This window comes from Meleagris gallopavo, chromosome 6 (genome assembly GCF_905368555.1).
Source record: "Meleagris gallopavo chromosome 6, MGAL_WU_HG_1.1, whole genome shotgun sequence".
Classification (NCBI taxonomy): domain Eukaryota; kingdom Metazoa; phylum Chordata; class Aves; order Galliformes; family Phasianidae; genus Meleagris; species Meleagris gallopavo.
This window is the reverse complement of record NC_139409.1, coordinates 45,956,875-45,978,307: the sequence shown is the minus strand read 5'-3', so window position 1 is coordinate 45,978,307 and position 21,433 is coordinate 45,956,875. Positions and strand designations below refer to the sequence as shown.

The 21,433-nt window shown below is 42.5% G+C and overlaps 1 protein-coding gene across 2 annotated transcripts in view; it reads right to left on the bottom strand.

Annotated features, from left to right (window-relative positions):
* The window catches only part of AOAH (acyloxyacyl hydrolase), a 67,652-nt gene that overhangs the window by 44,210 nt on the left and 2,009 nt on the right, over positions 1-21,433 (bottom strand). For both annotated transcript variants that reach the window (XM_010713032.4, XM_010713031.4), the window contains exons 3-6: positions 12,377-12,472; positions 8,820-8,880; positions 7,648-7,747; positions 871-930 (exon numbers count right to left, since the gene is read on the bottom strand). In XM_010713032.4, coding sequence (XP_010711334.1) covers positions 871-930; positions 7,648-7,747; positions 8,820-8,880; positions 12,377-12,472 — 317 coding nt within the window. The remainder of the gene's footprint in view (positions 1-870; positions 931-7,647; positions 7,748-8,819; positions 8,881-12,376; positions 12,473-21,433) is intronic.

Sequence of the window (21,433 nt, the reverse complement as noted above, 5' to 3'; positions counted from 1 at the left end):
TATCAATAATTTCTTCACAAACAGCAAAAACATTTGCTCTGAATTAAATGCCTGAAGACAACTGGAAGCAAACTCCATGGCTGAGCTCATAAGTGAACCCAGCAGAATAAAAGCTACCCTTTCCTTCTCTGCAACTGAGTATAGATCCACTGTAAATCTGGAAACTGGTGGGGGTGGAAGATTTCCAACCCCAGCTTTCAAATGAAGAGGGACATAAAGGAAAAAAAAAAACAAGCAGAATTTGCATTTAGGCTATTGCTTGAATTTCAGACAACCCCAAAGGGCACTCTCTGTGCTCTGAGACAGCATCTTCATTCATGAGGCTTCCTCCTACACATGTCTACAAGGGCAAGGCAGGGATGGCTAGGGACATGAAGGATGCATGAGATGAGGAGGAGCTGAGGCAATGTTAAACAACTCAAGGAGTTTGAAGGAAGAATATCTCTAGGAGGAAGGGCACAGGGAAAGGATGAGTGGGGAAATTCCTGCCCTGTAAAAAATCTAAACAAAATATCTATAGGTGTTTGTTTGTTTGTTTTTACAAGCAGGTATTCCAGTGTGGATCTGCACTATGGAGCCCACAGATGATGTCAGCTGCTCCATGAATATCTTGGTTAGATATCAACAGTTATCCCTACTCAACAAGTCTGCATTTTCCATGAGGTTTGGTCTGTTCTCCCTCTATTTTACATTTTGTTTCTGTTATTTCTCTGTTCTTCTTTCTAGTCTCACTTGAGGAGCTTGGTAGGAGTGATTCAGCCATCCAACTCTATGATGATCAAGATGGCTCACGACTGGGCAAAATGAGTGAGGACTCACTCCCAGTAAGCAAATACAGTGTAAAGCACCACAATGCCAGCAATATCTTACCGGGTCCTTGGAATTCTTCAAAATCCTTTTTGCTTTCCATATTGCAGCACTCAACCCCACCTAGGAGAGCAAGAACAAAACACACACAAAAACCAAACAGATCAGCATCATAGTAAATTACAAGTTTTTCTTCCCCATTTTTAACTTTTTTTTTTTTTTAATATCAGTCACAGTACAAAAATGATGTGCGAGTCTACAAACTCATCATCAGCTATTTTCTATTGGACTAACAATCAATTATCTGATCACCCCATATGAAGCTCCAGTGGTGAGAGTTCATTTATTTTGCTCCAGGGCATCATTTATTTCCTGAGAGAAAGTCCAGATCAGTTTAAGAGCTAAGATTCATATCCTGACTGCAGCATGTGAGCTGCAAGCACTGACTGCTCCACAAATTCTGCAGAAAAACAAACCATTCATTAGATGGTCAGGGAATAGATTTGCAACGCCAGTTTGACAGACTGGGCTAGGTATGAAGGCAACATTTGATGTTGTACATCTAGGGGCTATGCTTGCCAGCAGGGGAATAGTTGGCATGTGGGAACATGCAAAGGAGACAATAACTCAAAGGTAAATCTTCTATTTGGATTCTAGGAAGGTTAGCTCTTTATTCTGGAAATAATTGACCTCAAGCAAGGCTGAAAATATTGCTCATTTGCCCTCTTACAGAAGAAATAACTGCTTCTGTTCCATGGGCTTTCATGACTGCTTAAATATAAACATGCTGGGGACTCCTGAAGTCCACATTCATAATATATGTATTTATCATACACTATATATATTATTTTTATATAGAATTATATATATTTAAATCTACTCTTGAAAATGTTTCACATGGAAAGAAAAATCCCACTGGTGTGTAACAAGTACATTAGTACCTTGAATCTGATCAGCATGGTTAGTAAGAACAAATTGTTTTGACAATGCCCAGCCTAAAGTACTAAAGTGTTTGGAAAAGGCAGAAAATAACCCTTAAGTCACAGCACCTTCCTGAACAGTGCATATGCCAGTTTGGGATATTAAAGCAGTATATACTTGCATTTCAAGGAACTGTTATCAACATTTTTACTGGGGATAATGTTTAGCATCTCATCATAGTTGATTGAGGGAGGCAGTCAAAGCAAATTAATTGAAAGACTCAAGGCTCAAAAATTTATAGTTAATATAAAGAGATAAGGAAGAATAAGAACAAGAAACAAGGAACAGAGATGTCTAAGTGTTTATATACAGATGCTTTATATATATATATAAATTATATGCTTTATATATATATATATATATAAAGTGTATTAGAGTTGATAATCTGGATACGTCACAAACAATAAATGAGAGATGCTAAGAAGGAGCCAAGATAATGTTTCCTGTTCTCTTCACACTGGACAAGTTCTAAACCAAACATGCATCTTGTATTTGCATACTGTATATGTTTCCAAGTGCTAATATTTCTCCAATAGAATAACTTAAGGTTTAGATGAGGAAAATGGCTTTAAATTGGGTATGATGCATGAAGAATTTCCAAGGAGATAAGATTTGTCAGTCCTTTTCTGCTGGGCAGGAGAGGAGTACCTTTTCTTGCTCTCAGCAGCAAGTGCAAGAGAAGCACACGCTTCTGACAGCTACAATAAAATTGCACACAGAACGTGTAGAAAATAAAAAGAAAAGGCTGAATCAACAGTGCATGCAGCTATGTAGTGGCTCTGAAATGCTGAGGATGAGATACCCTCCCACTGCAGAAGTTACATCGGACAGGACTCCAGGGTGGCATGTGCAGAGCTTTCATCTGAAGCACCTCTACAGGAGAAAACTGGCCTCATAGGGCTCCTGCAGCACTTGGTCAGACCAGCACTTTGCTGAGGGCTATACATCCCACACAAATCCTCTTGCTGTAGCTCAGCTAGCAGCCCTCCTTCCTTTATGTGAGAGCACCTCTAGACATGGGGCTCCCAGGGCTCCAGCAGCTGGAGGACAAAGCTGTGAGGAGCCCAGATCAGCCTACTCATGGACAAGATGCCCATGCCATGGATGGAACTGGAATAGGGTGGGGGTCATTAGGATTTCATTCATAGACTTCCTCCAGTGACCTCCTTGGAGCTCATGCATCCCAAGCTGTACATTTTTGTAAACAGCTTTATCTCTCATCATGAACACACAAAACTACTTTAAATGTCTCTCATTTGTCATTACTTGTCAGCCAGTTCTTTCCCAGGGGAGTGGACATCTACAAAACCTTCTGATAGTTCCCCTTCTAGCTCATTGCCATTATTTCTTTTATCAGAGTAGGCATATCAAGGTACCTAAGCACTGCTGAGCTAGTTAAGCAGCTCCAGCAAAAACAGGATTTGTTCTCCAGTTCTAATTTTTTCCATCCTGTAAATAATCATAGAATCACAGAATGGCTTAAGTTGAAGGTGACCTTAAATGCCATCCGTTTCCAACCTCCTGCCATAGACAGGGCCACCCATCAGATCAGGCTGCCCAGGACCCAATCTAATCCGGTCATGAACACCTCCAGGCATGGGGCATCTACAGCTTCTCTGGGCACCCTTTGCCAATGCCTCACTACCCTCTGACTAAAAAATTTCTTCCTAATATCTAAGCTAAAACTCTTCTATTTTAAAACCATTGCCCTTTGTTCTATTACTATCAGACCATGTAAAAAGTCACTCCCTCTCCTGCTTATAAGCTCCCTTGAAGTACTGGAATGCCACAACAAGGTCTCCCTAGAGCCTTCTCTTCTCCAGACTGAGTAAGCCCAGCTCCCTCAGCCTTTCTTAATAGGAGAGGCCCTCCTCTGGACCTGCTCCAATAGCTCTGCATCCTTCTTGTGCTCGGGGCACTGGGCCTAGACACAGTATTGCAGGTGGAGACCAACAGGGGCAAACTAGAGTCTTTAGGGGAATCATAATGATCACACTGGACAGCCAAACCATATGATACGTGCTCTGGACCCAAAACAGCAGGGCTTCCCTGCAAGCTCTGCTCTAAAACATGCCAGCCTTGACTTGGTTCTTTCTCCTCCCTGGGCAATGACTCTGAGTTCTATTTTACTCCACTTCTTTTTTTTGGACTTGGACTCTTGTAGTCTTGCTTCATCTGGTCAAATTTGCTCAGACTGTCACCCAGGCAGATATGAACAGACTGGGACACTTGTTTACACTCCAGGACCACCATTATCACTCTAGCCCAGCTGTTTTTATCCTGTTTTTTATCAAAAAATAATCATTGTAAGATGCTCCTAGCAAGCCTAAGGACTCCGGAGGCCCACATTCAAATGTGTGAAACACCTTAGTTTTAGTCCTTATTCTCTAGGAACGCTGTTAACACTGGTGCACTTGCTCTGTAACATGACACACAGAAAACAAAAGTACAATTAGCAGAGCAGCGCGGCTAGACTGGTGTTTTTTTTTTTTTTTTTTTTTTTTTTTTTTTTTTTTTTTTTACAGCTTACATAGTTAGAAAGATTATCATGGTGGAAAGAGACAATCAAAAATGAAATGCTCACCCATGTCCTGGGCTCACAGAAAAACTCCAAAAGAAGAGATCTCCAGCAAGAGGCCCTTCCCCAGTGGCAGCCAGCCCTTAAATGGGGTCTAGGAGAGGTGCAGCCAGGCTCCACCCCTTCGGTCACACAGCTGAATCGCCTTCACCTGTGCTCCCATGGCTGACTCAGTGCTTGCTCAGGTGATCAATCAGTGGTGCAGTCTGGGACTCAACAGTTCCCATTCACACGATCAAAACGTTCAGCCAGTCCATGCCACCCAGAATCTCAACCACAGCACTCATGCAAATCTAGGCTCATTCCAAAGAGTTCCCATTGTAATGTCCATGAAGAACGTTTCGCACAAAGTCAGTGAAAGGCTTGATGGTATCAGGGACGGGAGCCAGCATCAGTGCTTGTGTCTGTGAAGCTTACTTTGGTAAGATAAAATGAGCATAAATACATGTATCTTTGCTTATACAAGATGACTCCCAGTAAAATCCTGCTAGTTGCAATTAAGCTGAAGCTTGCAGCCACAGGGCCTCTAATAACCTGGAGCAGAAAAGTGATGAGGAGCGGAATAGGTCCTCCAAAAGGCAGAAATAACAGTAAATGCTCCTTCCAACATTGATTGTTTAAGAGATTGGTGGCAGCAGGATGCCAGTTCTGAAGTCAAGCCATTATTTTGGCCTAATAAAATCAATTAAAGTATTTCCATTTAACTGAACAGGCCAGCTGGCTTAAAACAACTGAGATTGAGGCTGAGATGAACCTTCTGCAAACCTGCTCTCTCCCAAGAGCTGGAAAAAGGAGCTCAGCAGCCAGTGCCTGAACCCTTTGTCCTTTTTCTGTCCTTTTCTTGTGGTGGTTCCTTATGCACCCTTGTCATGAGCCTTGGTGCAGAAAGTCCGCCAACAAATTTCTTTTGCCAAAGCAATATCCAGTCATCCTAAGCCAGGTAGCTTGGATAACTGCAGCCACTGGCTGTACTGCAGCCAACATTAGACCTGTCCTGTGCTGATATATGTTGAGTCACAAAGCATATTAATTTTGAGTAGTTTGTCAGAGACAGGGAAAATATGTAATACAGAGCATATTGCATATACTTGGTGTGCAGCACTTAAACCGTGCAGGTAGCCTGCTGGGTGTCTGAAGCCTTGGCTCTTCTTTGGTACACATGATCTCACTACAGCAACCTCACAGAGAATGAGCAAAAATAATTGACTGAAAAAGTAGCTCTATATTGATATATGCCACTTAAAGACAATTAAAAATACAACATCATACGGGTTTGTAAGGGCAAATCACTCTGCTTTTATATATCAGTCCCTTTGCCAGTACAAACACAATAATAATTCTGGGAAAATGTGCATCCAGAAGTTTAAATGAATAAACGAAGTACCTGAAAATCGATACGGTCAAACAAAATAGTCATTAGTATTTAAGTCTTGTTCAGACACTTGGCAGGGGACTGAGCCAACATTTGCAGGCCCATATAACTGAAGTGATCAATCAAATTACAAACCGCAGGAGCAAATGTGAGGTAAACTGCATTTTATGCATCTGTGTCTCTAACTGTACATTAATTTTTTTCACCGGTAATTCATCTTCACTCAGTATGACTTGTCAGAGCTACTGTGGGCAATTTATCAACCACTTGAGCATGAATTTGGGGCACCGCTCGTCTCCTCCCATCTCCCTGTGCTGTCTGTGATACAAGAGGTGCTAAAATGGAGGGTGAAGTCTGAGTAAAGTAATCATTTTTTTAATAGAGAAGGCAGGTGCAGGTTGGTCTCTACTTCTCTTTATTCCTTCACACTGGAAAGGAAGCCCACATGAAAATCTGTGTCTGGGGCTTGCACTGTTGTGAAAATGCAGCCACCGCTCCCACAGCTGTCCTCTGGGTGCTTTGCAACACTGGCAAGCCTGATGGCCTCTCACCTCCACCTTCAGCGCTGCTAATTAAAACAAAACAGCAAACTATGAGGCCCCATAGTCACTAACAGGGCCTCCACTGCTATTGCAAGTGAAGGAAAAGAAAAAATTCATGCAGCTACCAAGGCTGAAAGTGCCAGAGGCAAACAGAAGTGAGGAAAGACCTGGCCATCACTAAGAGAGCACCTGCAGTGGGTAGCTCTGGTGTGCTCGGGAAAGGTGGAAGGATCTATAAACCCTTCCACAAGTTCAAATGCAGAATTTCTGAAGGAAGAGGTCTGACGAAGTTTGGGCAATGTCCTGGTGGAGTGAGATAGGTGTGGGCCCTTTTTTCTCCTGCACCCATCTTCTTCCCTGATCCCTGATCTGGTTGCACACCCAGATACTTCTACTGTGACTATCATGGAGCATAGTCACATGGGGCATATGCTTCCTGAAAAAGATACTGTCATTCTTGGAAGACAGGTATATCTGCAGCTCTTAATACTGGGAGAGCTAAATCCAATCTGGAGATGAATGGAAGCCCATTAAAATACTCACTGACTTCACTAGGTATACTGGATGAGGCTCTGTGTAAAACATCCTATGCCAACCTTTAGAAATCAAGTGTGAATTTACCAAGATGCAAGGAAAATATTTCCAAAAAGTAGATGCCACAATGAATCACTTGCGTTTTGACATTGCTGTACAGCCACTATTGATCACAGGTTTCTGTGCAAAGTGTCTGCATGGGCATTAAAAACAACAGCTGTTACCCCCAAAACCAAGTATACCTGTTTAGACACCTTTATTGAATTAATATACTCTGACAGGCAATTAAGTCACCATGGTGTAATGAGTACATCCCTAAAGCCTTGCTAACTGCCTGTTCCCAGCCTGTGGCCAAAGGCCATGCAAGTTAGCTTAACCCTCTCCCATGGCAGACCAAGCCAAGTCAAATAACCCCCATCTGCATGGGAAGCTTGGCTCTGTGTATGTTGTCACAGAGATGAAGGATAACATGTCATGCCATGGTAACATGGGGCTATAGGTGAAATGCTGTTGAGCTTTGGGTTGGAAACTATTTGACTGCTTAACAATAAAGTCTGGAGAAAATGAGATATTTGTATATTCTTTCTCTCTGGCCCAGGCTGGCACAAGGGAGCCTGGCTCTGTTGTTCCCACTCTCCAGCAACCATGTTGCTGATACATCACATGGTATGTGGTATACCTTCTGCTCAAACATTGTCTGAAAGTGTCCGCTTTCTAAACGCTGTTGTTTTTTCTAAAAAACTCACATGGCCTGGGAACCTCTGCATGCTTGGTCCCAGCCTGAGGGGCCATCCACAGCCTGCAGCTTTGAAAGAAGTTGAAAAGCAACTCACCTTGGGAGGAGGGTAGAGATGACAAAGGAGTTGTCCTGGATCCTGTTTGCACAGCCTCAAGGAATGGCAGACGACATCGGCATTCATTTCCCTGTCTATGCTGAAGGAAATGGTGTTAAAACAGAGACCAGCACATTCTCCTAGGTATTTGGAGCAGGAGAAATTTCCATGGGAAGCTAAATCTCCCCAGCACTACCAGATAACCTCAGCATGCTTTGCCATGGTCCATAGCCACTGCTCAGCATGCTGTCAGACCCAAATGACTTTCTGTCATAGCATCCTACTCAGCATGTACACTTGGATACCAGGATGATGAAAAAACACTGCACTTGATGTGCAGCACCTGAATCAAATGTGTTATGCTGCGTTTTTTAATCAATCACAAGCCTGACAAAGACTTAAAGGTTAAAGTTAATACATATGCAATTTGGCACACATCTTCAGTCATTAACTCCGGAAAATAACCAGAAAGCCTTCAAAGATCCTTAACATTTAATCACCAAGCATAAGTGCTAGGGCTGTTTCCTTCTTTTTTGGGATGCACTTCTGGGCTGATGAAGAATTAAGTTAAAATGTTGGATTATAGCACTTCTTAGTCCTGTAAGCACTTTGCAGTCCCTTGGCTAGTTTTAAAAATAAAAATAAAAACCCGAGGGAGGAAAAAGGTGTAGCAACAGCTCTGTTAATTAAACTAAGAGCTTTCAAAGGAAATAAAGTGGCCTACATGTTATTCCTTTAATCACCAACATTACCTAGCAGCCTTCCCCAGCAGCGCGTATCAAGGTCAGGGCTGGGAGCATGAAGGGGCAGACAATTAGAAAGCTTGATTAAAGGCAAAGGGAAAGCCAGAGACAAGTACTAACATAGTGGGACTGTGTCAGAGCTGCCTCATGCATATGAGTTACTCAAATTCCTCTCTCCACCAGAAGAGCTGAATTTCAGAAGATGATTACATCAGGTGGGCCTGAGAGGCAAATGTCACATGGAAGTGGCTACGGTGGCAGGCTGTGTTTATTCACTCGGAGAGAGCTGTGCCAAATGCCAGGCTGGCATCCTGGCTTTAGTAACCATGTGAGTTTTAGAATGAGAACCCTGAACTTCAGTCTGATAATACATACATACTTCTGAAGCGTGAGCTAAAGCAAAGCTTGAGAAAACACAGGAGTACTTACAGTTCAGCTATGTGTGGTCCGTACACTTCGGCAAGGACGTAACAGAAACCTTGCAGTTTTTCTAGAAAACATACATTTTTTAAGTGACTCAGATCAATGAAACTGGTTTTATGACAGTCAGAACACAGCAGGAGCAACTTCAGGTGAATGCTGATTTATCTGAGATAAATGCATGTAAGTCTGAGATTTCAGCATAGCATCAGAGAATGGGAAAAACCTGAATTTCTAACCTAGGCTGGGACATGAAGCTCTCCTCTGGCTTTAGGCAAGTAGTTGGGAAAGACCGAGAGGATAACTGGCATTTGCTAAGTGTTGTGAATATTGTATCATGTGAATGCTGAAAGAAATCATGCATGCCACAGCATGTTCTGAGCTGCTCAAATGGTGGTAGGTTTGTGAGAGGAAAGAAAAGAAATAGATGGAGTGCAGCAAGTGATGAAGGACTTCATGCTTCTGCTTGGCCTGCCTCAGTGGCTCTGGGATTTTGTGCGAGGGAAGAGCTGCACTCACCCTGTAGAGGAGGTGCAGTGCTGGGCCTTGGAAGATGCCAAGAGGCAGAATTGCACCCACGCAAACAGGCAGCTGCCAAATTCCCTGGGAGAATTCCTAGGAATTTGCTTTCTCTCACACCTCCAGGACCGGGCTGCACTCACCCCGGAGAAACAGGGAATGGCCAAAAGGAAGTGTGATACTCCATCACCCTCCTACTCTGTATTGCAGGCAGCTCCTGTAGCTGCAGTAGATGATCTTTCTCGTGCCATATATTTTACTTCAGTCAAGCTATTAGCTTCATCTCTTTGCCTCCTCTGCCACATAATTCCTCTCTATCTGCTCTTCAGGAGAAATGTGTGAGTTAAAAATTGGTCTTCTGGAATTAGATTGGATTCTTGTTCGCCTAGACGGAAAGTATTGCAGACACTACTAGTGCTGCCTTCGGTCTGGGTCTGAATCTAGGAGCAAGCCTTGAAGGAAGCTCCTGGCTCCCTGTCGCAGCCCACAGAGGGTGGTTGCTTCCCCAGCAGAGACTTCTGCTTGCTGGTTTGCTGGTGTGCGGGGGAAGTTGGGCTTCCTGCTGCCTGATGCGGGGATAAAAGTGGGTGGTGAGAGTGGCAAATACATAAAATATTGAGCAAGTAGAGGAAGATGCCAATGCCAAAACAGACTGAAACCATAGGCAGTGTTTGTAGGACACACCCCATGTTTTGGCACCCACGAACCTCTTGCCTGCTGAACACACAAAAAGACAGTGCAGAGAGAAAGCTGTGGTGGGAAGAAGCTGTGCAAGTGACAAAGGAGGGGAAAAGAGAGAGAGAGAGATTATGATGATAATTATGGTGAGTGTTCAAGGCCAAGATAAGAACTTAAATCTAATGAAACACTTTAAATTTAGAGAAAAACTTTGAAGTGCATGACCAGAAGTAAGAATGCTTCCTTTTGCCCTATTTCAGGCGAGAGGTCCCCTAATTGCCCTCTTCTTACACGATAAAAATCCCAGAGGGCTTTTCTCTATAGCTTCGTAGTCCTAGAAACACAAATGCTGGCTGAAACCCAGGAGACAAATATTTGCAGGAAAGATGGCATTAATCACGTTGCCATTTCCACTTGAGCTAAGGTGTTTGCACAGCAGTGGCTTACAGAAGCAGAGCCTGACTCGGAGGCAATGCTGAGGCAGACCATCTTAAAGCATGTTTAAAGAACTGGGCACCTCTTGTCTACCAGATAGACAGACAGAATCAAGACAAATATGCATTCTTGCTAACAGCATTTTGTACCTCACAAATACTGCCCACTTCCCCAGACCTGGCATTTCTGTCTACTCCAGAGCCGCCTTCATTCATAATGCTGCTGTGATTTATTGTCTCTCAGATCACAGCCATGGCAAACATTTCCATACAAGAACATGACTGTGTTTTCTGCACAATCTATGGGACTGAATGGGATTGACCGATACTGAATTTCTCTCTTTTTCTTTAAATATTTTTAGTTTTAAACAGTGCATGACTTCATTGAAGTCTGACACAACCCCTCTTATCGCAAGCAAAACAATAGGAGGCCCATTAAAAAAAAAAAAGTGTTCATTCTCTTTTTTGTCCTTAGGAAAAGCCTCATTGTCATCGATTTGTCACAGTCAGTCTTGCAAGCAATTGTAGGCATGTGTCAAATAATGAAACGGTTCCTTCAGCAGAAATGGCACTGCCTGATTTAATAGGCTGCTCCTCATGAGGATCCAAAGACCTCCTTTTGTTCCAGGGAGTAAGAGGAAGCTGCAGAGTGCTGCTGGGATGTGGGGTTCACCTCCTGGAGGAGGATAAATTGGGTTACACTGTAGCTCCTGCACAATCCCTAGGATTTTTCACTCCTTTCATGTTCAGGGTCAGTTTTTTTCTATTGGGTGTATCCACGCATCTCATAAAAGGTAACTGGATTATACAGATTTAACTAACGGGATAATAGGATTTTATGTGTGTAAAGAATGACAGCTGAAAAGAAATATCCTTGCACGACAGCTGAACAAGGTCCATGGAGTGAATCATGATCGTAGATCTAGCATGTCATATTTTAAAGAGGAAAATTGTATTTTAACAGCAGGATCCCCGCTTCTAATTGCAACTTCATGGTGATGTGCCTATAATTTAAAACACCAAGGATACTACTTATGGAATAGAGATCAGATAAGCATCATTCTGTCGATGAATGAATTCCAGCAATTTCCTTCCTGCTCCATCCTATATCAGAAAATAATGTCTTGGAAAGGAAGGAATTAATATTCTGCATGCATCTTTCGTGATGCTGAGGTCTGTATAATAATATGGTTCTCAGAGATACAATTCATGAAGGCCTATATAAAAGGCTGTATAATGAAGAATCGTAAAGCCACCCTTTTGCATTCATAAAGTTAAAACGATGTCATGAACGTGAGATCTAGCTACTTAAGTGGTTGTAGGAAGAGTCTGTGAAGCACAAAGCTATTTTGGTATTCAGAATGTTCTCTATTTAGAGACGTGTGCTTGGACAGCTAGGCTCCTTTGGGCTGATAAAATACAAGGCAGAAAAGGGGGAGTCCACATATGCTCATATGGAATAGCTCTCACTTTTGAAATCTTTCTCATCAGTTGCGTTTCGATAGCTTTTCCATTCACATCACTGTCAACCTCAGATAATTTTAATGATTTTACAATAACGGCTTTCTATCCCCATTGAAAGCGTTTTCATCTCCTCAGTTGATATAAAAACCCATATTGACAAGGAAGAGGAGTGTCTGGACATGCAGCAAAGCTGCTAACAAAGAGACAAAGTGGAGACAAAGAGCAGGGGAAAAGGGGCTCACAGGCTTCTGGGCTTCACAGAACCCCATTCACTGTAACTCTGGGATGAAATCCCAGCTCTGCTGCAGCTACATCTTTCCTGCAATAGCACCTGGCTATCTTTCAGCCACATTAATTTTAGGTGCCGCATGAGATGCGGTGAGGGCTTTTTCAGTCTCAACGTGTGAATTTTTAATTAACAAGAAGTACGGCAGTACCAATGAAACATATGGCACATTATTTGATACTTACCAGGTATGTAGTTGCACAGCCTCTCCACGGCTGCCTTTACTGTACTGTTGTGCCACTGTGCAAGCTGTTCAATCACAGAGACCACAAGCACACATCCTTCAAACAAACAAATAAACAGAGTGAATGCAGATATCTCTAGTATGTAGGGAAACACCTCGCGCAATAGAAGAACTTTGGGCATTGCTGGGCATTTCATATCTTGGGATGCTCCACAGTAGATGAGAGCTTGGGGGGAAATATTTGAAAATTGCTGTCTTTAGTCAAAGCCTGTGAGTTATCACAGAATGGATACCAACATCAGAGGAACTCTGTCCTCTTAGCACCCCTCATGTCTGTGCTGGATGTACCTCTTGTACCCTTTGGAGCTCACAGAGAGCTATCAAAACTTAAAAAATCCCACTTCCTCTCAGCTACAAGAAATTTAAGTTCTCAGAATTTGCTCTGAGGCAGTCTAGAAATGAAGGTGAGCTGCAAGGTTTGGATGTGGATACAGATACATCTTTTTGCAGAGCTCAGGAGCATTAATGTTTAGGTTTCTAGACTGGCACGACTCCTCCAAGTGAGCTTTTAAATTCCTTCCAAGAACCCCTGCCTACGTGCTATTAAATCAAACTGACATTTTTCTATAGGAAAAGCTTTGATGCTCCTATGAACCAAGTGACAAATAAAAGATGAAGCAATACCATTGGAACTTGCTGTAAGACCAATATCTTTGAATTGTCTAATACTTTTTCTACACCAAATACAGTAATCCAGTGGAAATTACAGTGAACTTGCCACCTCTTCTGCAGGGATAACAGCCCACTTCTCCATACTTATTAAATAGAACTCTCACCCAAAGTCCTCTGAAGAGTGATTGATAAGGCATGCTAAGAGCCATTACCTCTAGTCATTCTAGAAGAAAAGATGAGTATATGGAGACTGCTGGCACAAAGAGAAAACCCTGAAACAAATCATTCACTCTTCTCTCTCCACCTTCAAAACAGAAGTTAGTCCAAAGAATTGACAGTTGATTAAAACACAGTGGTTCTCAAAAAGCTTCAACTGTGTGACTGGAAAACAAGTCCTGCAATGGCCCCAGAGATAGAAAACAGACCCTGGCTTATTTGTGATGGTAACATGGCATAGCCACAGTGTTCCAACTCCATCACTTAGTACTGAGATGGCGGTGCAGGTCCTTCAGACATGCTATAAGCCCCTGTAAAATGTCTGCCTCTTCTGGTGTTTACAAGGCCATATTATTAACATAGGCAAACAGCCTACATATAAACAAAATTACCCTTCCCCTGCCCTCTTACTGTGTTTGTTTTATTCATGAGGCTGGAGGCTCAGAAAAAAACAAACGACCAGAATGGTGCCTTAACAACAAAACACACATACTCCTTCCATGTGCTCCTTCATTCTATTATCAAGATCAAAATATCTGGCTGTCTAGAAGTCAGAAAGACAGAAAGGAGTCCAAGCAGAAAGACAAACATGGCAATACTTGGTCTCCTGGTAGGGATGCAAAGAAGTCCATCTCTGCCTTGTCAGACATGGTTGTGCTGACTCACACTGTCACAGCCAGGTCTTCTCTCCTCTGCTGATGTGAGCACAGGGAAAGGAGCTAATGGATGCACAGCTGCATGGTGCTATAGACTGTGTTCACAATCCAAAAGTTATCCTGAGGATAAAAATACCCCCAGTGCTTCACTTTCCTCTGGAATACAAAAAACAGACTCCACAGAAGATGTAAGAGAGAGTTTCTCTCTCATGTTTGTCAAAGCATCACAGAAGGGAAGAAAAATAGCTATTTTTAATTCAGCTTTGCCAAACAGAAACAGAATTCTTAATCACAAAAACAATCATTCAGGTAACCCTACTGAGGGAGAGGTCTCTTGGTGATTAAATGGAAATTTTTCACGTTATTAAGCCAGTCAGACCCTTCTGTGCCTATTGAACCAGGCCCAAAGGGAGATTTGCTTTGCCTGAGAGTTAACGGAGTCATCGCTGAGATGCTGAAGTACTTAACACAGTGCCTTGGGCTACTGGATGCTACATGAATATAAATAACAATAATAACGGCCTAGCAGCTCCGAAAAACCCACAGAGCTGAACCCCAGGGCGTTTGTTCTCATAAACCAGTCTTCAGTGTCACACAGAGGGTGCTATTACCCTCTCAGTGTTGCAGACACCCACTGGCCCCACCACGATTGTTTGAATGCTCTCTCAAATGCACTTGCTCCAGATGAAACACAGATCTTGCCAAGACAATTAGACAGAGAAAGAGATGACTGATTTTCAGGGGGACAATTAGAGGTACCCTCAGCCTCAGTGCTGGTTTGGGGATAAAAACATGTTCCCTCCAGTTAGTAATTTATTCTCTAGGATAATCTGATTCTTGTGTTGGGCTATAGGTACAGTCACATTGGAAGTTAATCCTTGTTCCTGCTAGAAATCTCTTATTTTTCATCATGTAGATCAACTTCCTTTTGGATTCAGTGGCAGGAAAGTAATTGATGGTTGGCTGCAGCGTAAGAAGCCACTATTGCCCCCCCCCCGCCCCCCCCCCGAAAAAAGAAAAAATCAACAAAAATATCTCTGAACAATATGACAATTATCAGAAACACAAAGTTATCTTACCTCTAACGGGTCTGAATCCTGTTGGCTAAAAGTGAAAATAGCTAAAAAGGACAGCTGTCTTCAGCTGTGGGAATCTCACTGCTATAATTATCTATGATCACTTCTGAGTAAGATTATAAACTTTTTAATACTCTGAAATGAGTAGAAAAAGCACTTCCAGATTTGGACAGTCTTTAGCAATGGCTGCTTGCTTTTAATTAAGCGGATATTTACATGTGATTTATTTCTCATCATGAGCAGGGCACATAGAAGGCAATCTAGATAAGCCTCCAAATTAAAGGTTAAAAAAAGCTCTGCAATTTTTTTCGTGATTGCATGTGATTTGCTTTAGAAACAAGTTTCAAGAAATTGACTTTGCTGTAATAATAGGTTTCAATACCTTGTCAGGCTGAGGAAGAAATTCATTGGTGGTATGATGCCTACCAGCCATTAGAAACTAGACTCTGGAACTAATAAAATGCTTGTCTCTTTTAGTGATATTTTGTCCTATCTGCTATTAATTTCTGAAGAGATAAGAGAAAACCATAACCATTTTGCTCAGAAGCAGTAGTCTGGAAACCCACGTCAGGAAGTGCTTGTCCTCACGTATTTGAGAGTAGCATGTAATAATAAAATGACATTTCCAATAGGCTTGGGAAAAAATCATACCCCAATAATAAAGTCAGAGCTAGAGATTCATTTCCTAGCCCTGGAGCCCCTGGCAGTTTGAGCAGACTATTTAACTTAATCCACTTCTGCTGCATGTTTGAAAAGATCTATACTTAGAGTGATACCTGTGGATGTAAAGGAGTGCCTGGACACTGAGAGTTGCCTCGCTACATTTCAGATTTGTAGATATTTTTGTCCTGTTAAATGGGATTTCTGGCGCCTGGAGCATCCTTCTGTGCCGTTTTTTGTTCACGTTGATGGGTGCTGGGGCCCTTTCTTGTCCCTCCAGCCGTATCGCCATTCCACACCCATAAATTAGCTGTACCACAAGGAAGAAATAAGCCAAGGAAGGTGGCCTGGGGCACAAATATCTCTCCACAAACCCTGCTTTTCGGACTGTGGTTGCCTGCCCCATTCTCCACAGTTCAACACAGAAGAAGACATTCCTGTTTGAAAATAAGAGTGTTTATATAGGGAGCAAGCAAACAATCAGCATGTCTACTTTTTTTCTCCCCTGAGATGGGGGCCAAAACTGCACAAGGTACAGGCAGACCATGGGTATGCAATATTTCAATACAGGGAAGATTTATTTATCACTATATGTACCTTTTCTAATACTTCCCAGTATCTATTTTGCCTTCTGCTCCTGAATGCTGAGGTGATGCCATCAAAGAAAAACCCACTGTAATCTCAAGATTTTCTTCCAGCATGGAAATTGTGAGCTCAACAGGTGCAACTACATAAGCAAAGGTAGGACTGTTATTTTCCCTGCATGTGAAGAATTTGTTGCTTTGAGAAAGGGAACTGAGTATACAAGTTTTTAAATTCAGTCTTAGTTTCTTATGCCATTTGAAGCTAGCATTTTTGTATTTCACAGAGATAGCGGTGTGATGGAATATAATTATATTCAAATATATTGGCACATACAAGAACTTCTTTCCCCTAAATTTTGCCAAGTTCATGAAATATCCTGGAAATGTTAAATGGTACAGTACTACTGAACATGTCACTGGGCATAAAATTACACGTAGAATACCGGCTAACAATTTTTTTAAATATTAATGTCAATATAGCAGTATTTTAAGTTTAGTATCACTTAGCATTTTTTTGCTCATGCAGTTCATGCTGCAGCAGTGGGACATTTCAGGCCCGAGCTTCAGAGCTCTGTTCATTTGTTACTCCTTCCTTAAGACACCCTATGAGGTGTCTGTTAGGTTCTATGCAGTTCTGCATGTGCTGGTACAAAAAATTCAATTTCCATCTGTAGAAGACTTCGGTATCCATACCTGCCAGCCAAATGTATCCCTGGTGTTTCTGTCATTACACTTTAAAGAACCCTGTTTAACAAGACCTATAACCCCAGGCATCTGCAATGTAAATGCTTTTTACACTAATTAGTAGGAAAAGTGTGTATGTATACATCATTAACATATTTTTTCATTTCCAAATCAAGAAAGGGTATTAAAAATTTACTGAAGCAAGGATAGTGGCAGAGGGACTTTTGCTGTCTCTTGACACTGAGACCACCTTGTCCACCAAACCATAAACTCATTAAGCCACAAGCATAGTCTCACCCTGATTGCAAAGAATTGTCCATTTCAAGATTCTGGATGCACAGAACTTGTTTAGGTGTACAGTTCCTAAAAGCATTTAAAATGATTGCCTGAAATGTAAGCAGGTTGTTTTGAAATTCTGCATAGGGTGAACGTGTGAACAGGAGTGGCATTCAGCAACTGATCAGACAGTCGATACTAATAAATAAGGCTATCAAAGACAAATGAGATTAAGCTTAAAAGCAGGTATTGGTGATGTAAAACACACCATGGCTACATATGCATATGCACACACACGGGTGTGATTTACACAACGCATGCCTGCGGGTAGGTAGGTATGTGAGGCACACCTTCTCACTGCAATCTCTGTTTGCATTTCACAGTCATAAATTTTCAGTAAGATGTGGGCTGACCTTGAAAATGAAATTTTTACCATCAGCTGTTGAAAAATACAAATCCCTGTAGGAAATATTTCTGTTTTAAGAGTGGCTTTCGTATCTACTGCACTACTCATACCTGGGATTTTTCTATCTAAAACCATAGGGAAAAAAAAAAAAGGGCTGTGGTGAATTTTGCCACCACAAATTGCTGACCATCAGACTGAGTTCTGCTGCTGTGTTAACTGAGCACTGTCAGCAAAGTGAACAGAGCCCTAGTGTAGCTGATCTCAGACTTTCAGACTGCATCACGTTGTGGTGCTGTGTTGATATCGGGCACGGCCTTTTTACAGGGCTCACTGAGCTGTACATTACAGCTGTAAGCTGTTAGGGACGTAGGCTGCCACACAAATCAGCACAGGCAGAAACTGGCAGCTCCATAACACCTATTTGTTAGTGTGACAACAACTAGAAATATGTTTCAAGAGCATGCTTCTTCATACATTAGCAATTACATTCTCATGGACGAATGGCAGGGGTGACCCACAGAGGCTGCTCAGAATGACATTATATTGAGCACAGAGACCCTGCTTCCCTGGCTGCTGCTTCACATGATCCCAGTTTGCTGGCAGAGAAGCACTGCTGCCTGGGTGCCTTGAGCTCTCTCCCTGTCCGATCACTTCGTTCCAAAAGGGCAGCCAAAGTTAATCAGCAAAAGGAGCAGGGCAGCCTGCTGCTGGGAGGAATTAAATAAACTGCTGTTTGCAAATGATGCTTGCAGTCACAGCACAGAAAGCTGGGAGAGCTGGCTGGGAAGAGGCCGTCCAGCATGTGCCTCTGTCCTAGCAGTGATCTGTGGTGTCCCTCCCTAGTCTGAATAGTGTCTATTTCTGTTATTTCTTGCTGTATCTGTTACAGACAGCATAAGTCTATCTATAGATAGGATGGACGGCCCCTTTAATAATTTTGAGGGCAGATGCCAAATCCTTTCTCAAGTTTTTCTTCTCTAGACTAATTAACTTCAGTTTATTCAGTCATGCTTTATAGCTTATGCTTATCTTTCCCTGAACCTCTTGTCACTGCATTACTCTTGATGCACAGCCCCAGAAGGGAGCACAGAAATTCCTCAGAGAATTGTCAGCACTGGGAAAGGCAGCAGGTTACTTCACATCTTATAAGCTAGCTCCAGTTTGCACATCTGGGTGACTGCAGGGCGAGCGCTCTTCCTGATAGCGTGCCGTTGCTGTGCTGCTACAAGCCCAGCTGATCCTCCCTGGGGATGTTCCCACCTGCTGTATGTGGCACTGACTACTTCTCCCAAAATGCCTTCAACGTACCCATGTGGAAATGGTCTTTTCGAGGGGCAATTACTTCAAGTTTGTTTTGAATCTAATCCTGCCCTACGCTGTACTTGCCCCATCCCTGGAGGTGCTCAAGGCCAGGGTGGATGAGGCAGCCCAATCTAGTGGGTGGCAACCTGCCCATGGCAGGCCATTGGAACTGGATGGGCTTTAAGGTCCCTTCCAACCCAAACCATTCTGTGATTCAGTGATTCTGTGATTCTCAGTGTTATATGAGTTACCAGTTTAATAGCACACTATTATCCAGGCTAATGAAAATAGGGAATGATACTACATTCCAAGTTGAAGACTAAAAAAGACCTAATTTTGTACATCCTTCCACCTAAAGACTGAGTCATGTGCAATTATCTCTGAACAAGGCATCTACCAGTTTTGTCATGCCCTGTAGAAGCTCAATCAGTGCCATATAACTCTCAGCCAGTAGATGAGTGCTGAGGTGGTGCCAAGAGCCTTGCTTAAGTCAAGCTATAGCATCTGCTGCTTCTTCCTATCTACATAGCGTTATCTCATCATCAAAGAAAAGTAGGTTGGTCTCTCTTCTTATTTACTTCTGAAAAGAATCTGAATAAAAATGGATTAACTATGACACGATTTTTCCAGAAATTGATGTTTATCTAATTGACCTATATTTACTCAATTTTCCTTTTTTTCACCATTTTGAAGAAATGAACACAGCAGCTCCTTCCTGCCTTTCCATGTCTCACTTTTTTTTCTAGGACAGCTTCTGCCTCTCTTGAGGTTGCTTCAGACACTTATGGATGAAGTTGCGTGTGCTGGTATACTGGTCAATTTGCAGAGACCCCTTAAGGGCTCTGTCATAGTTTGGATGGAGGATAAAACCTTTAATAGTCTTTCAGAAATGCCTCAATGAAGACCTTACATACAGTGAAATATTAACATTGCAGTTTATAGTTACTGGGGTTACTGTACTGTCTTGGAATATGTACTTGCCCTGTGAAATAGACAGTATTTTCCTCATTCAACATAGGGAAAGTCAAACGTACGACTATTCAAAGTGCTCATTCATACTTAATTCTTGAGACAGAAAAGCACAGCATCTTGTCGTCTAGATGCCCCACTGAGATTCTCAGGCTGCTCCCAGCAAAAAGGTTTCTTGTCCTGAAGAAATCCCCTAAGCCATACTGCTGGTTAGTGACAAACCCAGAAACCACAGCCAAATCTATGATCCAGCTCCCAGAGCTGTGCAATGACCATTACTCACTGTCAATGCACAAAGAGAAACAGCAGCTCCATGGGTATTTGCATACAGGAAAACTTACCAAAGCCCTTTCATTTACCATAGGGATGAAGCAGAAGAGTGTATTGCACATAAAGCCCGCAAGAAACCAGGGAGAGAGCCTGCCTGATTTCACTGTATGCAGAAGGGGAGCATTTCCCCCACCTGGGGAGACAGGAGGTTGAAGAAAAGAGACTGCCAGGTGCTGGGAAGTCTTTTCCAAAGGCAGAGCCAAGGAAAGCCCATGTGGAAGCTCCACTATCTAGTATCTATTTAAAAGCACGTGGGAAATGGTAAGGAACTGTTTAGGTACTGAAAATGATCCTGTGACCAAGATGGTTACCACTAGCTTCTTTCTTCCTCTTTTCTGTAATTCTAAAAGGCAGCAGCATTAAGCCCCTTCCTAGGTGGGAACACTTTCCAGTTGCTTCATTTTTACAGCAAACCAGTTGTGAAAAGACTTTATTTGAATGAAGCGGCCACGTTTTTCAAGAAACTGCAGCAAAAATGACCTAGGTGTGTTTCCAGTATGACCAGAATCTACTGGGGCAGATAGATGGTACCTATAAGGAAGCACTGCAGGCAAGGGGAGCATGAAAAGGACACCACCAAGTTATAATGCGCTCAGCGGGCACACCAAAATTGCACTTTGCTCCCCCATCATATCATTTCCATATTATTTCTTCCAGAAGGATGCTGTTTTTAGTGGAAAGATATGACAGAAAATATTTCCTGTGTTTTGTTACTGAAAGACCATCTATATCCTAACCAGCATCAGCTGTTACGTAGCAATCTCCAGCATGCAGGTCACATATGCATAGCAGTGCTCAGAAATGACTGTTTAATGTGCAGACACCTCATTTCCCTTAAAAACCTAAGGCAAATGCCTTCAAAACATTAGTCCCCTGACCAAACTTTAACCTTCTTGAGAAAGTTCATGTCTTCAAGAAAACCTCCTGTATGCTTCACAGCAGGCAAGTCAAATGTTATAAATGCTGCTTAGATCTACACGGCCAAAAAGTCAGGGGAAGTTCCCATGGCTCTCATCTGATGTCTTCCCACACAGAAAGCCAAGGCTAGAAGGCTCTGTGGTTGGGCTGCTGAAAGGAAATTGCACTCATTCTCCTTGTGATGAGCGCATCTCACCTTCATTTCTGTGCTGAGGAGGGCTGGCACTGAACCAGCTGCCAGAGTCAGTGCTGCCCCTCAATATTCAGCTGTAAAAAAGCTATAGGAAAGCATGCTCCCTGCCTTCCCTG